Source organism: Pimephales promelas, chromosome 2, assembly GCF_988280905.1.
Source record: "Pimephales promelas chromosome 2, fPimPro1.hap1.1, whole genome shotgun sequence".
NCBI classification, from domain to species: Eukaryota; Metazoa; Chordata; class Actinopteri; order Cypriniformes; family Leuciscidae; genus Pimephales; species Pimephales promelas.
The window spans coordinates 31,877,738-31,897,759 of record NC_142770.1 but is presented as its reverse complement, the minus strand read 5'-3'; the positions used below and the strand labels follow the sequence as shown (position 1 = coordinate 31,897,759).

Sequence of the window (20,022 nt, the reverse complement as noted above, 5' to 3'; positions counted from 1 at the left end):
ATGTAATAGATTTCAACCCACAAATTAATGTTTCTTTCCCTCCTCGACCCCCAGCAGAAAAAAAATCCCTTATTCAGCCTGAGCTAAACGCAGAGTAACGGGACTCTATTCGATCTCTCTGGGTTAAAACAGAACAGATTAATGTAAGTTATGCCACAAATGATTCTGAAGGCAAAAGTCCCGCTGATCTCGTTGATTTCGGTCAAAACTCTGTGTGAGAGCATGGGGCAGCTGTACACATCGTCATGTTTTGCGGTGACTGTGTGCTTCTGTCGAACAGGCACTCTCAGCCATAAAGCAAATTAAAATTTATGCTAGAAATTAGACGAGACAGACACGACATTATTGGAACTGAAACGCAGTTAGAACCTTTACGACAGTAATTGAAGTCTTCTTGAGGAAAGAAATAAGGATGGATTTTGTGCAAAAAATAATCTGTAGTTTTGGTGAGTATATGCTTTTTTCCCCGTGCTGAATATGATTTTCTTCTTAATTTTTTGTATAAATTTATAATCGAAACTTAATTTTTTTCAAACATTCATACTATTGTAACGTCTGAAAAGGGACTATTGTAACCCTTGAACGACAAGATAATTGAGGCTCCGTTTCTGAACTTATAATCGGATTCGTAATGCTAGAACCACTTTAGAAACGCACCAGCCGAACTCACGCGCTCGTTTCTCTCTACCGGCCTCTCCCGAACTCACCGCATAACCCAATAACTGCCGGTGCAAAATAAAAACAACAATTATAGAGAGTCTTTGCGCTGATACACTATTAAAAGTTATTAATTCAGGTAGGACAGAAGGCCTAGGTGTGAAATGCACGGCCCGCCACTACTGTAATTACTGTACAGTATAATGACACTAACTGTAGTTTCTCCAGCTTGAATTGTGGGTTCATCAGTAGATCACTGATGTTTTTCACTCCAGAGTCTCCTAGATTAGTCCAGCTCAGGTCCAGCTCTCTCAGGTGTGACGGGTTTGATTTCAGAGCTGAAGACACATCAGAACAACCTTCATCTGTCATATAACAGTATCTTAACCTACATTAGCAGAGAGAGAGAGAGAGAGAGAGAGAGAGAGAGAGAGAATGAAGAAAATAAGAGACTCTTTATTCTGTAAAGTCACATCATCTTCATCAGCAAATAAAACAGAGAGAGGAAGAAAGATCTTCATCTTTATTTCACCAGATCACAAAATACTAAGGTGAAAATGTTTGTAAAAATATAATGTTAATGTGTTCTAGTTTAAACAGTTGAAGTGATTTTAAGCATTTTGATTCTTGTGTGTGAATGTGACTGACCTCAATCTCTCCAGTTTACAGTGTGAATCCTTCAGTACGGCACATAAGTGCTTCACTCCTGAGTTTCCTAGATTATTCTCGCTCAGGTCCAGCTCTCTCAGGTGTGACGGGTTTGATTTCAGAGCTGAAGTCAGGATGAGACTCTGTTTCTCTGTAATACTGCATACACTCAGACTGAAGACAGAGAAATAACAATAGTTCACATCTGTGATGATCATCTTATTGAAGAGCTAAAGCAGCATTTAGTTTCCAATAGTCTGTTTTAAAACCCAGTCACACTAGTTCTGTGCGCTGGAAGACACTGTTTCTTCTCTTTCATTTCTAACTATTTATTTGACGTCTCTCTTCTTTTTTTTCTGTTGAAAAGGCAGATTTCTGTGAGTACACAATCAGTGCATTGTATCAGATGCTGGGAATTAAAAAAAATTACAAACTACACTACTAGATAAAAAACTGTGAAAAGATAAAGAACTATAAAAAAAAAGTGAGCAATAAGTAAACCCCCAGAAAGTGCACTGCTATAACCAGTGAAACATAAGCCCTGCTGTCTTCAAATAAATAAACTTCAGTCGCACTGTAATTGCTGTACAGTATAATGACACTAACTGTAGTTTCTCCAGCTTGAATTGTGGGTTCATCAGTAGATCACTGAGGTTTTTCACTCCTGAGTCTCCTAGTTTATTCCTGCTCAGGTCCAACTCACTCAGGTGTGACGGGTTTGATTTCAGAGCTGAAGTCACATCAGAACAACCTTCATCTGTCATATCACAGTCTCTTAACCTACATTAGCAGAGAGAGAGAGAGAGAGAGAGAGAGAGAGAGAGAGAGAGAGAGAATGAAGAAAATTAGAGACTCTTTATTCTGTAAAGTCACATCATCTTCATCAGCAAATAAAACAGAGGAAGAGAGATCTTAACAAAATAAGTGAAAATGTTTGCAGAAATTTATTGTGAAATTAAGACTGTGAGATATTGCGTATAAATATATACTGATATATTGAGTGAATAAATGAATATTGAGTGTTTTAGTTTAAACTTTTGATTCTTGTATGCATGTATATACATACAGTCTCTGAGGTAGAAGTGTGCCTTCGGAGCGTGTGATTGGCTGAATGTGCGGTAGAACCGTGCCTTCGGAGCGTGTGATTGGTTGAATGTGAGGTAGAAGTGTGCCTTCGGAGCGTGTGATTGGCTGAATGTGAGGTAGAAGTGTGCTTTCGGAGCGTGTGATTGGCTAAATGTGAGGTAGAAGTGTGCCTTCGGAGCGTGTGATTGGCTGAATGTGAGGCAGAAGTGTGCTTTCGGAGCGTGTGATTGGCTGAATGTGAGGTGGAAGTGTATGGAAGTAAAATAATGTCTAATGTTTTTGAAACAAAAAGCATGTTGAATTGCACCAATTAAAAAAAAAGCATTGCGTTAACCCTGCTTGCATTTTAATCCATTGTATTTTTAAGGCTTACATTTTTATGGGCTGAAATTCAACATGGCTGAATATTTAAGCTGTGAATATTTCAATTAAAAATATTTTTCATTATTAAAAATTCAATAATCCATATTCACCTTTCATATTTCACTTCCAAACTGTTTAAAAATACAACCTATAATATTCAACAGGCAATTTTCGGTCCATTTGATTTCGCCTTGAAAATTCGCTTCCACAAATTCAGTGGTTCAAATTCGACAGTAAATTCAACGGTGACATCCAGAAACTGCAGGAAAAGCAATATATTACTGAACATACTCTCTATCTGCTGTTAGACGGCTTTACCAGCAGGGGGTGCACGCGCATGTTGAAAAGCACCAAAGCAACAGGAGAGGCCTTCACAAAACCTCATTTGCTGAAATGGACAGAGCGATGAGTACGAGTTATAATTTATATGTGTGTGGGAAAGATTGATTAAGACACAAAACACACGAGCCTTTACTCAAGTGTCTTATGACACTTAATTTTGATTTGTCCACAGCAAAACTAAATTCTCTCACCGTTGGCATTGATAGTAAAACAACTGTAATACACTGAGACAGAGTGAATTGTTTGTTATAGTCACTATGACGGAATACTAAATTTATTTATTTTTTTAAACTTTAATGATGGAATAAATTGCTTTAAGTGTCAAACAGTCTCTCTCTCTCTCTCTCTCTCTAACACTAACACACTCTCCTCTCTCTCTCACACACACACACACACTAACACACACTCACACTCTCTCTCTCTCTCTCCCTCTCTCACATACACACACACACACACACACACACTAACGATTATCTTTGCCTCTTATCCCACGATTGTCATACAGTATTGTAAAAATATGGAAGCAAATGAGAGACATAACTATTTGAAATTTAACAGCCACTGAATACTTTTACTAGTTTTGAATACTAGTTTTGTATTCAATTTTATTTTGAAAAACATTTGTCTGAATTTATTTGCTCGAGATTTCACCCCTTTGAAATTATTTTACTTTGGAAACCATGCGTCTGAATTTATTTGTTTCGAATTTACCTCTGAAATTTAAAGGTGCAAGGTGCAATGTCAAAAAGTTGAGTATCTATTAATTTTTCTCGATTGTTTACACACATTTCCTGCAAGTATGCCTCATACTCTCAGAACTCTACACACAAATCTAAAAACACACACACAATCGGCAAAACCCCTCAATTCTAGTGCAAAATGAAACTTTACATTCAAAACAATGTTATATATTCTCAAAATGTTATTTTGTATTTTTCCCACAAAAACAATGGGAAATAGATCGCACATTTCATACACATCATTCAACACAAAGTTGCACATACAGTGGTCTACATACAAAACAACAGAAAATGTTTATGCTGTTACAGTAAAAATCTATGCTGCATCCTCTCTTCGGTTTTGGTATTTTATGCTAAAGCTCTGATTGCTAATTGTAAAACTGTGTGACGTGTGTTTGTCCATGTGACGAGTCAGTGTGAATATTTGAATGGTAGTGTGTTCCTCGTGAAAAGAAGAGATTTTCTGCATGAAAATTGTGCCAAATGCAGAGAATTTCTGTGTAGTGTTTTGAAAAAAGTGTGTTTTAGAGCTGCAATTTGAGTGTAAAGCAGGAATTGTGCTTGTTGTTCATCAGAATTGGTTCAGGGGGTTGGTGAATGAGTTACATGTTGTGGTCATTGTGTCTTAAGTACCAGAATTTGTGTGTAAACAATTGAGAAAAACTGTAACAGAAATGCAATATGACATCCATAACTATGTTTTCAGTGGTGTATAAAGAACTTACTTAATAAACCGTAATGTTTTTATTACCTTAAAATGAGACATTTATATCTCCATAACCGCGGGAATCCCCTTCTATGAAAGTCGCCATATCATAACGTCATCTTTCTACCGTAGCCGAACGCGAACAAACAGTGCTACAGAACGCGTTTCGCCACTACCTTGAAAGAGAAGCAGCAGAAAGCTAGAAACTAGCCATAAACTCTGTGAGTAGTGACTTTTCCCTTGTGAGTAGTGTAAAATATGTAGTTGGGATTGTTTCATGTAACTTAGTTCTCCCTCGCTGTGTTATGGGTTTGTTATGTGGGGATAAATGTGCTGTTATGTTCGTAAGACAGCTGATTAGTACTCATGTCATTGATCGTAAAACAGTATGTTACAGGAATCACTAACCCGTCGATCTTGTAAGAGATCTAAGTCAATCGCGAAGAGTTTTCAAAATCAGAGAAAAAGCCTATTGTGTGTAGTTTATGGTGTCTATGGGATGCGGTAATGCGCACGCTGTTACAATCATGTCATTTTTGCCGTGCGCACCTTTGGGCTCATGCGGACGCGTCGAGTGTAAACAAGGCTTTATGCTTTAACCAGTTCAGCCACAGTAACAGCTCATATTAGCCAGCTAAACTTTTACAACCCTTTTAGAAAAAATATATAGCTGCATAGTTTCATGTGGTTCTTCTCCCTCGCTGTTTTATGGGTTTGCTATGTGGGGAGAAATGTGCTGCTGGTTACGTTTGTGAGACAATCAGCTGATCACTATTATTATATTAAATTATATATTAAAACCCTTGATCCTCACCTGACTATGGCTTTGTAAACTGTATCCATGATGTGGTTTATAATGGATTGTGGTACAGAAACAGTGACAATGTTACACACTCTTGTCTTACTTTGGCTATTCTCTGCTGTCTCAGCCGACGAGATGTTTGTCCCGTTTTAGCAACCATAGCTTCTTCGAAAGGGAGGGGTGAGCAGTGGGCTAAGCCCTTAGTGCAAACCTGGTGCAAACTCGCAACCGAACCGCTAGATGTCGCTAAAAATCCCACATTGCACCTTTAAACAGGCCTATGAAAATTTCCATTTTAAAAACCTGAATTTCGATGAATATTTTTCAATGCTCACAAATTCAGATAAAAAAAAATAAAATAAATCAACTTACAGAATTTCAGATAAAATAGATTCAGGTTGATCAAATTTGACTAAAATTATGAATTATGGGCGTGCTCAGAGTAGTAGCCATCAGCTTAAAAAACAATTTCTGGGTTAGTTGGCTTGTTTGCTGTACTCCTTGTCTCACAACAGCTTTTAAACATTGTTTTGTTTTTTGTTAAGTCATACATGACAAGGAGGCAGCCTCTCGCAATGCAAATCAATGGAGACGGTTGGATTGTTTTTCTCCCCTGGTGGGGGCGTGGCGATCGGCCGACTAGGTACAGATCGGCCCTCGTGGCCTCGAAACACAACTGGCCCACAGGGGAAATTCCCGACTCTCCCGATTGCCACTCCGCCCCTGGTGCCCAGGACCCCTTAGATGTCATGGGCCCCTGAGGCAAGAGTCCAGTTGCCCTAATGGTTAATCCAGCCCTGGTGGTCTGTGAGTGGTGTGTGCATCTGGCTCCTCCTAAACGGGCATCCTTTACTGTTCTGATCTGACAATCTTTGGTGGTTGCCACCGGGTATTAATTAGCCCTAAGAGCATAATAATCCTTTATACACAACAACAATAAAATAGCACAATGACAGGATTGATATGGTATACCCACGTTGTAACAAATAAATAAAAGATCTTTTTCACAAAAGTTATCTTGTGCTTTTGCCTCCGGCATCGTCCTGTCAGTCATCGCACCTCACTCTAGTCATGTGACTCCTGTGGCTCAACTTACCTCAGTATCTCCAATTTACACTTTATATTCTTCAGTCCAGTGCAGAGCAGCTTCACTCCTGAATCCTGCAGATTATTATTGTTCATGTTCAGCTCTTTCAGATTGGTGTCTGATCCAAGAACTGCAGCCAGAGATGAACAGCTTTTGTCTGTTAAGTTACAATCATTTAACCTACAATAAAGTCACAACACAGAATTAGATTGAACACATACAATACATTTTCTATATACTAATATTAATGAAATTTTCCACTTATTTTTTACATAAACAGCATATACAGCAAAGAGGCTGAGTTAAATTAACATTTACCTTTAAAAACTACAATTTCCTCAACAATAGTGTTTTTTATACAGTGACAAATTTCCAAGACAAAATGAAGCATGTTTGAAAAAATATTTGTGTAAAGCTGTTATATCTATAGGATATTTTCTCTATTTATATCACCTGATAGAGTTTAGGTTCTTGCCAGTGTTGACTCTGTCTTTCTTAATTGGGGACACTTAATATTAGGGGTGTGCACAAAAACTGATTCACATTTGTATCGCAATTCAAGCTTTACCGATTGAAAATCGATTAATAGAATTCCAAAAAAAAGATTCATATATATACAGTATATATATATATATATATATTAGGCATAACATTTTTTTTTTAAAGTTTGGTATGTCAGTTGAGGTCATGGGTTGGTAGTTAGGGCCCAAGCCCTGAAAGGGCGAAGGCCCTATTGTTTTCCTTAGGATTATTAGGGCCCAAGCCCTGAAAGGGCGAAGGCCCTATTGTTTTCCTAAGGATTATTTATTATTAGGGCCCAAGCCCTGAAAGGGCGAAGGCCCTATTGTTTTCCTTAGGATTATTATTATTATTATTATTATTTATACGACTATTCGGGCACTTTTGGGGCCCTTAACATGCTCAAAAACTCTTGAAACTTTGCACACGGGTCAGAACCCGCGGCCATCAGGGCCGGGCTGAAGATGGTACCCGGGCGTGGCAGGGGGGCTAGACAGCGCCCCCTGGAACGGGGTCCGAAAACTTGGTCCATAAATCAAACACGCTTGCATGTAATAATATGAAACTCGGTGCACATATAGATCTCATCGTTCATATATACCTCATACTATTACTTTTTACCCCAGCCCAACAGGAAGTCGGTTATTTAGGGTTGTTCATAAAACACTCGCAATGGAATTTGAAGTACTACTCCTAGAGAATTCAAACTCACGGCACGAAACTCGGTCAGCATGAAGTCAAGGCATTGACGATGAAAGTTTGCGAGGGGATTTTTGATATCTCGAACGGTTTGGCCATGGCGAGGAAACGAAATTATGGCGAGAAACGTGAAACAGGAAGTGTGTTATAACTTCAGCATACATTAACTGATCTTGATGAAACTTCAGCAGTATGTTCGCTGTAAGAGGACGATCACATGGATGTGACTATTGTGAGTCAGAGTTATAGCGCCACCAACTGGCAGCAGGAAGTGTGTCACTTTCAAAATGCTTTGAACTCACCCGTTTATTTTTACCCGATGTGCTTCAAACTTAATCTGTATAATGTAAATACATAGCAGATGAAGACCTGTGAATGGATTCTTGATATCTTTGATACTGTTGCCGTGGCAACGCATCAAACTTTAAAATTCTTTTTTTTTTATGATTTTGAGACTCTTAGCGGCTTTTGGGGCCCTTAACGGGTTTGAAAACTCTTGAAACTTTGCACACAGGTCAGATCCCACAGCCATCAGAGCCGGGCTGAAGATGGTACCTGGGTGTGGCAGGGGGGCTAGACAGCGCCCCCTGGAACGGGGTCCGAACACTTGGTCCATAAATCAAACACGCTTGTATGTAATAATATGAAACTCGGTACACATGTTGATCTCATCGTTTCATCTATACCTCACGCTCTTACTTTTTACCCCAGCCAAACAGGAAGTCGGCTATTGAGGTTTGTTTGTAAAACGCTCGCAATGGAATGTGCAATACTCCTCCTAGAGAATTCAAACACACGGCACGAAACTCGGTCAGCATGAAGTCAAGGCATTGAGGATGAAAGTTTGCGAGGGGATTTTTGATATCTCGAACGGTTTGGCCGTGGCGAGGAAACAAAATTATGGCGAGAAACGTGAAACAGGAAGTGTGTTATAACTTCAGCATACATTAACTGATCTTGATGAAACTTCAGCAGTGTGTTCACTGTAAGAGGCTGATTACATGGATGTGACTATTGTGAGTCAAAGTTATAGCGCCACCAACTGGCAGCAGGAAGTGTGTCACTTTCAAAATGCTTTGATATCACCCTCTTATTTTTAACCGATTTGCTTCAAACTTCATCTGTATAATGTAAAAATACAGCAGATGTAGACCTGTGAATGGATTCTTGATATCTTTGATACTGTTGCTGAGGCAACAAATCAAACTTTAACATTCTTTTTTGATACTTTTGGGACTCTTAGCATGCTTGAAATTGCTTGAAACAGATAGATACAGATAGCTCGACAGATACATCACATTTATTAGCCAGTAGGCATGTGCAACTTTGGCAAAAGATTAAAGTAATGTCAAAAAAGTAAACAGTAAACACTAAAAGCCTCATATCTTCTAAAAATGTAATTATACATCATTTGTTTCTAAATTAAATTATACAAATATTATAATTAAACCAGTTTTTCCCTTTTTTCATTTAAGAATTATGTTTACGTTCAAAAACAGCCAGAATGGTTTTAAAATTCAGAAGAAGAAAAAATAATCTGAGTCATACGTAGTGCTATACTGCCCTCTTGTGTTCAATATCAGGTAGGCCTATTGTGTATATTCCCACCGGTTAATCAACGTGTGACTCCGCTGGGACTCGGGAACTTTTAAATCGCTTACTTAAAACCGAAAGTCAAAATACAGATATCCGCACAAGACATTAATGTTGTGGAGTAGAGCGAGCATTTTAAATTAATTCCTATTAAGTAGGATTGAACTAAACAGAATGAACGTTCACTCTGTTCTGCTGGTTCCTCGCTGTTGGCGCGCACAGTTATGAATGCTTGTGCAGCCATGAGTTTTAGTTTAATTTTAAAATTAGCGCAATTTCGGGATTTGTATTATTTGAATTTATTTTTAAAAAACACAATGTTGAGTTTTATTGTAACACTGTTTAATCGCGCCCACGGTTATATTTTGTATATTATATATAATTATAATGTATTTCTGTATAAAATAATACTACAATAAAAAACACATTTGTGACCGACCTGATCCAGCAAAATTAGTCACAGTGACCCAAATTTAAAAATTGAGATTTTGATATTAATGGAAAGAGGACACTGTAAGCTTTCAAATGATACCTTGGTCATCCCAGGTGAAAAGGAAATATATTTAAATTGTACTTATTTTGATATACTTAATGTATTTTAAATGTACCGTATTAAATATGTATTAAATGTGCTAAATTGAAACAACTTCAAGTATATTAAGTGTATTTTAATATGTATTTAAGTTCAATTTTAAGGTAATAGTAATATATTTTATTATACTAAATTGTGCTAAAATGGAACCATTTTAAGTACATTTAATGTAATATAATAGCACTTATTTAAAGTGTATTTTAATACACTTTAAATCGACTTTAGAAATACAGCATTAGTATATTTTTAGCTTCACATTAATGCGTTCTGAGTATATTTTAAATATAATTTCAGCTTATTAATAATGTATTAGTAGAACACTATTGGACCCACTATTAACATATTAAAAATATATTTTTCCAAAAACCATTTAATATAAAAATAATATATTTTAATGTATTAAAAATACATTTAAACATTTGAATTCAACAAAACCCAATAAAAAAAATATTTCTACAAAACACACAAACACTCTTTGAAAGATAAACTTTAATGCACTACATCAGTAAAGCATTATGAAAACTAAACAAAATACATTAACATAAAATGCATTGATTTGCAGAGGTATTAAACAGAACAAAAATAAATAAATAAATAAACTAACTGAAAGGAGTAGTTCACTTTTGAAAAAACTTTTGGTGATAATTTACTCACCCCCATGTCTTCCAAGATGTCCATGTCTTTCTTTCTTCAGTCGAAAAGAAATTAAGGTTTTTGATGAAAACATTCCAGGATTTTCTCCATATAATGGACTTCACTGGGAACCAAACAGTTCAGGGTCCAATGGCTAGCAGTCAATTTGTCGTGAAAGCATGAGAATTGGCTCAATTGCGAGAGTCTTGTGCTGAATGCTTGAGAGTTGGCAGCCCTGACAAATCTTTTTTCGAGTCAATTCATTCATTTCGTTCATTGAATGAACCTAATGACTCGGAAAAATATTTGTTAATTTTGATGAACGAGTTCAAATAGGAAAATCATGAACATGCATAACAGAACAGAGCAAGGCGACCATTTGAGCTTATAAAACTTAAACTTGTGGGTTTTTTTTTTTTAAATGACCGATCGTTTCGCTTGATAAGACCCTTATTCATCGTCTGGAATCGTTTAAAGCCCTTTGAACAGTTTGCACAGAAACTTTCTTTTTGACCTTGAACCGTTTGGTCCCCAATGAAGTCCATTATATGGAGAAAATCCTGAAATGTTTTCATCAAAAACCTTAATTTCTTTTCAACTGAAGAAAGAATGACATGGATATCTTGGCATGGGGGTGAGTAAGCTATCAGCTAAAGGTTTTTTTTTTTTTTTTTTTAAAGTGAACTAATCCTTTAAGTCAAACAAAGTGAAATACAATAGCAAAAAGTAAAGTGGCCAAATCTTGAGTAAAAAGAGAAGTTCGTGACTTGTTCAGTCTGCCATAGACTCTTTTGGGGACATCAGAAACACCGAGGGAAATCTGGCAAGAATAAAAAAAAACAAGCATTAGTATAAACTTGTTCATTTATAATTCTAATAAAAAGCTGTCACTTTGTTACTTAATTCAGAACACTTAATGCACAAAAAGTCAGATATAATTATTATAACAAATAGGATTTTTCTTTATCATAAAGAATTTTCTAACCATTTCTGAGGTTTCAGGAAGACACAGCTCAGATGATCTTGGGCTTGAGCTGAATGAACCTCGTTTCATGGACTCCAGGACCTCTTTGAGAGATGCTAATATCCCTGGAAGCTCTATAAGAAAAAATAAAGTCGCATGTTATACAAAGTTAGGGCAGAAAAAACACTAGTTTGTGTTCTTCATATATAATTTGTATTTTGTTTAAATGGTGAAACATATTTAATGAACCATTACTGTAACTTCCACCCTATTATTAAAGTAATTATTCATTATTAATAAAGACAGAACTTTCTATTGAAAGTTACAAGTTGGTGACAGCTGATAACGCCTTGATTAAATGTAAAAAAGCTGAATACAACTCATAAAATCATATAAATCAGTCCCTCGAGAAAAACACGATTATGTGATTGCATAATTCAATGCATAATCAGGCAAAATACATATTCATTTTTCAAATACGTGTTAATATATATAGGTCACTTAGTTACTTAGCTGCTACATGACACACTATTGCCTTTTTTTGTTGTTTTTCACCAACAAAAAGTTACAAATCAAGAGGATCAACTACTACTTACTCGACTTGACCTCATCTACTCAATGTCTTTGCAATGTGCAAATTCCTTGGCTAGGCTAAATATTAAATATAAAATCTCTCATTTCATTATTTAACATCATTTTAATTTCTCAGTGCAAGATATTTAATAATTGGTTTTGTGAAAGCTTATAGTTGGTGATTACAACTTAATTTATTTATCGAATTGACATGAAAACTGACAGCCTACTAATAATTAATTAGATTTTACTATGAATTAAATATCACAGATGTGAAAGTTTTATTAGAGCTTAAAATATATTATAATATTTAAAACACAAGAAGTTACTTAGGGACAATCAAGCCTGTCGTGTAATCACCATTAATAACCTTTTTTCTGCAAACACAGTGTGCAATGTTTTTATAGTTGTATTATGTCACTGTCTAGATCTATAACAATTAAGTTGATAGACGTCAATGGATTAACTCGCTTTAGTGTCAAATCAACAGAAACGCCAGTAATCCACAGAACATCGACATCAACTTCTGAAAATATTTTCTAAACCCAAAGTGAGAATAAAGCCAATTATACTAATCACTTAAACTAATAAACTTACCACCAAGAAGTAAGATCTTTTCTGGCAGTATCTTGCTCAGTCCATGTCGTGGCGGCGCACCTCTGCGTTGTCCTCTTCACTGCTAAATTGTTCGCGGGAGCTGACGACCTGGTAATCTGCTCGTGTGTTCTCTCAATATTAGATCGGTGCTATCCACATTCACTAGGTCCGAGCCAGTGAAATAACAAAGCAAAATTTGGAAAATACATGATTTCTGTTGAAATATCCGAAGCTATAATGGAATACCACAGACAGTCAGTACCGCTGTCTGCGCCCCGCCCAACATGTAAGTTCAAATGGCACTGTGTGATTGGACAATTGCCGGCAAGCTTGTTTTGAAAAGATTGGCTCTGATTGGTCCAAATGAATGCAACTGGAAATATTAACTAACATCCACAAAAAAAGAAACAACTCTGTTTATATAAACCTAACATGCTTATTAACAAGTTTTTTTTAATTAATTTTGGCTAAACAAATGTAAGAGTCAAGCTTTAAGAAATTTATTTTGTTTTTCTAGTATGTACACCTGATCTTTTATGTTGATGTGTGCAAGTACTGGTATTCACTTGTTTTGTGGAAAAGACTATTTGATTAATTAATGCAGAAGTATAGAAGTGCATTACTTGTTAGTCCAATTTTAGTGCTTTTCATAATTATAACAAATTAATTTAAAAAAGTTAAACCTAAAACACATAATATAAAGTGTGAAATACATATGCATTGAGTTAAGTGTTGGTAGTATTACAAAAAGTGTGTTAGTTTTTGGTATATTTCTTAAAAGCTTAACTGAGCACATATTTATAATTAAAGTGCTACTTCTAGTCTTTGTAGAAATATACAATTAATTTCGATACATGTTTAATTGCCTTCATGTTAGGAAGGGAATTAAAGGGACTTGAATTTTTAAACTTGAAGTGAACACAAAAAATACTTTAATTTAGCAACAAGTATGCTTTCTGTAAATACACTAAAACTTCACTAAAACTATGTTTGTTTTTAGCATATTTCTAAAAGTGTAATTAAGTGTATATTTATTAGCATTGCGTTTCTAGTAAAACATTTTTAAATATAATTAAAATATGTTTGTATTTAGCATATTTCTTAAAAATGTAATTAAATACCAATGTACTTCTAGTACACTTTTTAGAAACATATTTAAAGCATGATTGTCATTAGCATATTTATTAAAAATATAATTAAGCACACATTTATTACCAATGTACTAATAATATACTTTTTTAGAAATACATTAAAAGTATGCTTTTCTATAGTGTATTTCTTAAAAGTGTATTTAAACATATATTTATTACCAATGTACTTCTAATATACTTTTTAGAAATACATTTAAAGTATAATTATCATTAGCATATTTATTAAAAATATAATAAAGCATACATTTATTACCAATATATTACTAATATACTTTTTATAAATACATTAAAAGTATGCTTTTCTATAGTATATTTCTTAAAAGTGTATTTAAACATATATTTATTACCAATGTACTTCTAATATACTTTTTAGAAATACATTTAAAGTATAATTATCATTAGCATATTTATTAAAAATATAATAAAGCATACATTTATTACCAATATATTACTAATATACTTTTTATAAATACATTAAAAGTATGCTTTTCTATAGTATATTTCTTAAAAGTGTAATTAAATATATATTTATTACCAATGTACTTCTAGTATACTTTTTAGAAATATACTAAAATGCAATAAAATACATTTTTAGTACACTTTAAATAAGCATGTTGTAAATACAAATGTATTATAAACACACTATTTGTATTTCAAATATATTTTTAATACATTTAATACAACGTCTTTTTCACCTGGGATACCTTGAATGGTTGTAACGATATACAGATTTGAATTCTGGTCGTCTGCCCTTTTTTTTCCAATTGAAAACCTAAGAAAATCGCTTTTAAAGTTTTTTTGCTCGTTTTTTTTTTTTTTTTTTGATATCTTTCAAAATCCATAGCATTTTAAGGGATAAACTATTTATTTTATATAGCTTAATTTGACCAAATAGATTAACATATATAAATGCAATTTAACGAGGCTGAAACTCAACTTATTTTTAATTTTTTTGAAATAAATAATTAAAAAGTCACTTTTACAAAAATGTTCTAAAATCAGAAAGATTAAAGAGGAGTCAGAGAGAAATTCAGTTTTCATACGGATTAGCCCACATAAGCAGAGAGCAGTCTGTTTTCTTTCATTTTGAATGGTTGTGTTTAAAAGTAGACGTTTCAATATATATGTCTGTGAGGATACCTTATACGCTGACTTTCGGTTCATGAGACAAGCTTCAGTTCACGTGCCGCGCGTCTCCGCGTCGTGATTAGGCCTAGCCTATTGTCTGCAATTTATTTCTTATTATTAAATCCTAGTAATTGGTTGATGAAACATTGATTTAAATTAAGATAATTATTTTAAAACGAAATTTACTTTAAAGAAAGGCTTTGTGCTTGCATGTTTAAGCTATGTGAAAGTTTTAGTGCTGCTTCCAGAGAACGGTCACGTTCGGATTGTTTTTCCTCATAAATGCGAACACGGAAAATAAAATAAAGATTTTATGTTCTGGAGAGAGTCAACCCTTCTTCATCGGGTGAGTATTACTTTTGGTTTGTGCAGTGTGGTTCACATAGGCCAATTTATTGAAATATTTAATTATCTGGGAATTGGATCTCCTCCATAATGCTGAAATTGCCCAATTTAAAAAAAAATTAGTAATAATTTAAGTTTTGTGGTGTAAGTCTACGTATTTTATAATGTTAACTTCAAATAATACTAATAGCCTAGTAATTTAAAGATGTTGTAGCTAGCATTGGGTCTGGACGTGAAGGATAACTTCGGGAGTTGAAGGGACGTGTCGGTGTCGTGATTCTGTCTTCTCACACCGCGACACAGGTTCGTGGATCTGAGTGTCGCGATCGTTACAGCCTTACATAGGCTATATTCTTCTTGCAGATAAATATACTCACGCAGTTTAGGTTAGAAGCCTCCAGTGAGTTCAACGTTTCAGGGGATACCAGGGAAATGCTCAGAGGTGACGAGGGGAGTTGAGAAGAGCAATGTTTATTTCAGCGAATTTAAAGCTTTGACAACTTTAATCGTTATTTAAATACCTTTACTCAATTATCTCGACTACGAAACCCTGTGAGATTATTTTTGAATGTCTGTTCTTTGAAATTAGCAAAAAAAAATTATTTTTTTCTTTTTTTTTTTTTTGTAATTTCATGGTTTTTCCACATAATCGGCCCATATCTTAAAATGGAAGGTTGCAACTTCCGACTCATTTCGCCAGAGCGGGTCACATTTGATTTTTATTTTTTAAACAATGTAATGTGTAACCTAAAAATAAACAGATTATTTGATAAATGGTATATTTAAATCTGCATATTGTAGCCTAATATCTGCAGGGCAGCCTAGTCTTAATAAATGTATGCTTCATTTTTCATTAGTAAATTTGATCAATAAATTCAATAATTTAGAATAATAAGACACTATAGGGCTGTTACCCTAGGTAAGGCTGATCAAATTAAATCGGTTACACAATAATGTTACGAGATTGGTTTAACAGGAGTCAATTAAAAATCGCTGTAAAGAACGATACTTTTAAACATAACCCTAAATCACCATAAGGTGTCGCCAGATGACCGTCTTAATGAACGAGTCATGGATTCAAAATGCTGAACCATTCAGTAATGAGAAAACACATTGCTTTGAGATGCGCGATGGGTCGCTGTGATCTTTGTTTAACTATTTTCTCTGCTGAAACAGAAAAAAGTCAATATTGCATCTAAAAAGTCAATATTGCATATAAAATGTAAGTGACTTGACTTGTGTGTGTGACTATGTTTGTTGTAGTGAAAAGAGTTGCACCCTTGTTAAAGGCCTTGTGTTTTTGGATATATATCTTTCTTTCTTTTTTTTTTTCTTTTTTTACAAAATATGCATATAACCCATATATTTTAGATTTATTATTTGCTTTAAATTAAATTAAGATTGTATTTTTGGTAATTGAACCTGAATGAATTTAAAAATGAATGTGCTATATTTCAGATCATATATTTGTTTTTCTTAAAATTTGAACTAACTTTATTCTCAGCTGAATTATAAATATTTTATTTCTGTATGAATTAAAAACACATTTGATTTTTCTTTTTTAATCAATGTAGAATGTGTAACTGAAATATAAACAGATTAGGGCTCTGTTCGAGGACAAGTAACTAAAACCAATGCGACATGATGAATGTTTGTTTCCCAAACCATCTCAGAGTAACAGCTTACTTTTCTTTCTTACTATATTCTTTCTTACTATAAACTGTGCTGTAGAGCTTGCATCAGTCAAAGCAGGGTTACATTTTGCATGTCGTGCACAATAAACCTAAAGGCACCAGGGTGGCGGTGCCACCGGCTTCATATATATATGTATATATACAGTATATATATATATATATATATATATATATATATATATATATATATATATATATATATATATAGCTGTGATCCGCGATGAAGGGCCAAAGCCAGTGGCATGGCCACCCTGGTGCTTTTAGGTAACTAAGGAACCGGGGTTGCGGTGCCACCGGCTTGGGCCCTTCATCGCTGCTCGCAGCTATATTTATTATTTTGTAACCTTTTGGGCATTTTTGGGGCCCTTAACGTGCTCGAAAACTCTTGAAACTTTGCACATGGGTCAGAACCCGCGGCCATCAGAGCCGGGCTGAAGCTGGTACCCGGGCGTGGCAGGGCGGCTCGTCAGCGCCCCCTGGAACGGGGTACGAACACTTGGTCCATAACTCAAACACGTTTGTATGTAATAATATGAAACTCTGTGCACATGTTGATCTCATAGTTTCATCTATACCTCGCGCTTTTACTTTTTACCCCAGCCCAACAGGAAGTCGGCTATTGAGGTTTGTTTGTAAAACGCTCGCAATGGAATGTTAAATACTCCTCCTAGAGCTTTGATCCAAATTCGACAAAACTCGGTCAGCATGAAGTCAAGACATTGAGGATGAAAGTTTGCGAGGGGATTTTTGATATCTCGAACGGTTTGGCCGTGGCGAGGAAACGAAATCATGGCGAGAAACGTGAACCAGGAAGTGTGTTATAACTTCAGCATACATTAACTGATCTTGATGAAACTTCAGCAGTGTGTTCGCTGTAAGAGGACGATCACATGGATGTGACTATTGTGAGTCAAAGTTATAGCGCCACCAACTGGCAGCAGGAAGTGTGTCACTTTCAAAATGCTTTGATATCACCCTTTTATTTTTACCCGATTTGCTTCAAACGTCATCTGTATAATGTAAACATACGGCAGATGTAGACCTGTGAATGGATTCTTGATATCTTTGAAACTGTTGCCGTGGCGACGCATCAAACGTTACCATTCTTTTAGGATGCTTTTGAGACCCTTAGCATGCTTGAAATTGCATGAAACTCGACAGACACATCACATTTATTAGCCAGTAGACACGTGCAAAGTTTCAGAAACGGGCGTGGTGAGGGCTCAGTAGCGCCACCTTTTGACAAAAGTGGGGTTGTTAGTTTTATCTACAGTTACAAAAATCGGTATGTATATTGTACTCCTCGAGCCGGACAACTTTCTAATTGACACTCATTAGCTAGGACCCACAGAAAGTCAGATATGTTTGTTTGAATGTGGTCTTGCTCAATCTGAGCCTGCTGTCTTTGCCTGTCTGTGTATGTGTGTGTGTTTGTAGGGGGAGGGGTATTAACCATTTCACTCCTGTGTGTATGGCCTGCATAAAAAATAAATGCCTTAAGCCTGGTATTTTTTTAAATAGGTTTTTATTTTTTTATAAGTAAAGGCATATAACCAGTTTAATTGTAGTGCATTAATAGTTTTATATAATTAGTTTATTAATTAAATTAACTTGGTCCATAAACTTGATCTGAAAATTTGGTCCATAAATCAAACACACTTGCATGTAATAATATGACTTGAGTGTTAATCACATCATGTTTTCAGTTTGAATATAAAATATATAAATTATGTAAAAAAAATAAAGTTGATCCAGCTGGAGCGCAGGCTGAGAATAGCGCTGTCATGACTGGATCAGAGATCATCAGTCATGCCTTCTCATACCTTACGCGCACACCACGCCCACTTACATCAGATCACATCAACATGTCAGCCGGAGGGATAACGAGGGTCGTCGTCGCTTTTGGATTCAAGAATTTCTTACAACAAGATGGCAAAAGAACAGCGCTTTGCAAGACATGCAACGTTAAGATCGCGGACAGTCAGATGACAACCTCCAATTTCGTCCGTCATTTGAAGAGCCATATTCTGCCCAGTAAGTGCTTGTCAATTTGTTAATGTTATCTGGTTAGCTCGTTCGTAGTTAGCTAGCTAATGTAAGTTAAAGGAGAACTCCGGCGCAAAATTACACATTGTTACCTAGTCAACCGTTATCTGAGATTTGTTTTCATGACTGCCGAATGTAAATAGTTTTATCTATAAAAACAGTTTAGCCTATAACGTCCGACATTCTGCATATTGTGTTATTTTGTTAAGCCCCACTAAAGGCATAAAAAACTGTAAAGCACAATCAAGTTTTCACACTATATTCCAAGACTTCTAAAGTCATTCAATAGCTTAATGTGTGGTAAAATTAATATTTTAGTCTCTAAGTTAAAGTTAACGGAAAGTCATCTCGCCTCAGTCATTCTCCATGCATCAGCATTAGCGCGTCGCGTTCGGTTGCGACAGTAACACGACGACACTCTCTTCAAGATCAATGTTCCCAATATTATACTTTATTTGTAGATAAGGCATAAAGGTCTATGATTTGCATAAAATGACTATCTTGCTGGAGTGGAGTTTATTGCCCTTTAGAATACACTAAGCATTAGTGCTGCACGATTAATTATATCGCAGTGGTAATAGCGATCTCAAACCTATGCAATTATATAACGCAAAATGCCGCGATTTTAAATGAAATAAACAAAGTAGGGCTATTAGCGCAGCATCTCTTCTTTTTTGTCATCCTTTGACTAGTGTTACAAGATCCCCCTCTTATTGGTTCAAATGCCTTTTCGCATTTTGCACGACAAGAAGTGAAAAGCTGCCTGTGAGTGCCCTAGATTAGAATAGATGAGACTCGCATAATGCGCATGCACTGACCGTGTGCCAGCCCAGAATAAACAGTTCTCTTTCGAGCTTGAACGAACAATAGCACACACAATTATGCCAAAATGTGAGAGTTGTGAGTTGTGCTATGAGGCGCGTGTGAGATCCGCGTCTCGGCAACAGGTGCTCTTAAAGGGCCAGCAGCGAATAAAGCGTTCTTTCAGTAAAGTTAAAAGAACAAAGGGAAATTAGAAAATTACTCACTGATCTTGAGTAAAGAACTTTTGTAGCTT

General features: G+C 35.4%; 1 protein-coding gene and 1 long non-coding RNA gene across 8 annotated transcripts in view; both read right to left on the bottom strand.

Moving 5' to 3' along the window:
• LOC120492984 (protein NLRC3) overlaps positions 1-20,022 on the bottom strand; it is a 65,227-nt gene that overhangs the window by 6,159 nt on the left and 39,046 nt on the right. For 2 of the 7 annotated variants that reach the window (XM_089121918.1, XM_089121933.1), the window contains exons 7-10: positions 6,441-6,611; positions 1,912-2,085; positions 1,306-1,479; positions 872-1,045 (exon numbers count right to left, since the gene is read on the bottom strand). In XM_089121918.1, the coding sequence (XP_088978044.1) occupies positions 872-1,045; positions 1,306-1,479; positions 1,912-2,085; positions 6,441-6,611 (693 nt within the window). The remainder of the gene's footprint in view (positions 1-871; positions 1,046-1,305; positions 1,480-1,911; positions 2,086-6,440; positions 6,612-20,022) is intronic. The other 5 variants (XM_089121927.1, XM_089121929.1, XM_089121941.1 and 2 more) reach the window with 3 other exon arrangements.
• LOC120492959 (uncharacterized) lies at positions 10,632-12,855 on the bottom strand. The gene is made up of 3 exons (XR_016147067.1): positions 12,602-12,855; positions 11,453-11,565; positions 10,632-11,287 (listed from the first exon to the last, which is right to left on the bottom strand). It is a non-coding gene; the product is annotated as an uncharacterized LOC120492959 (long non-coding RNA).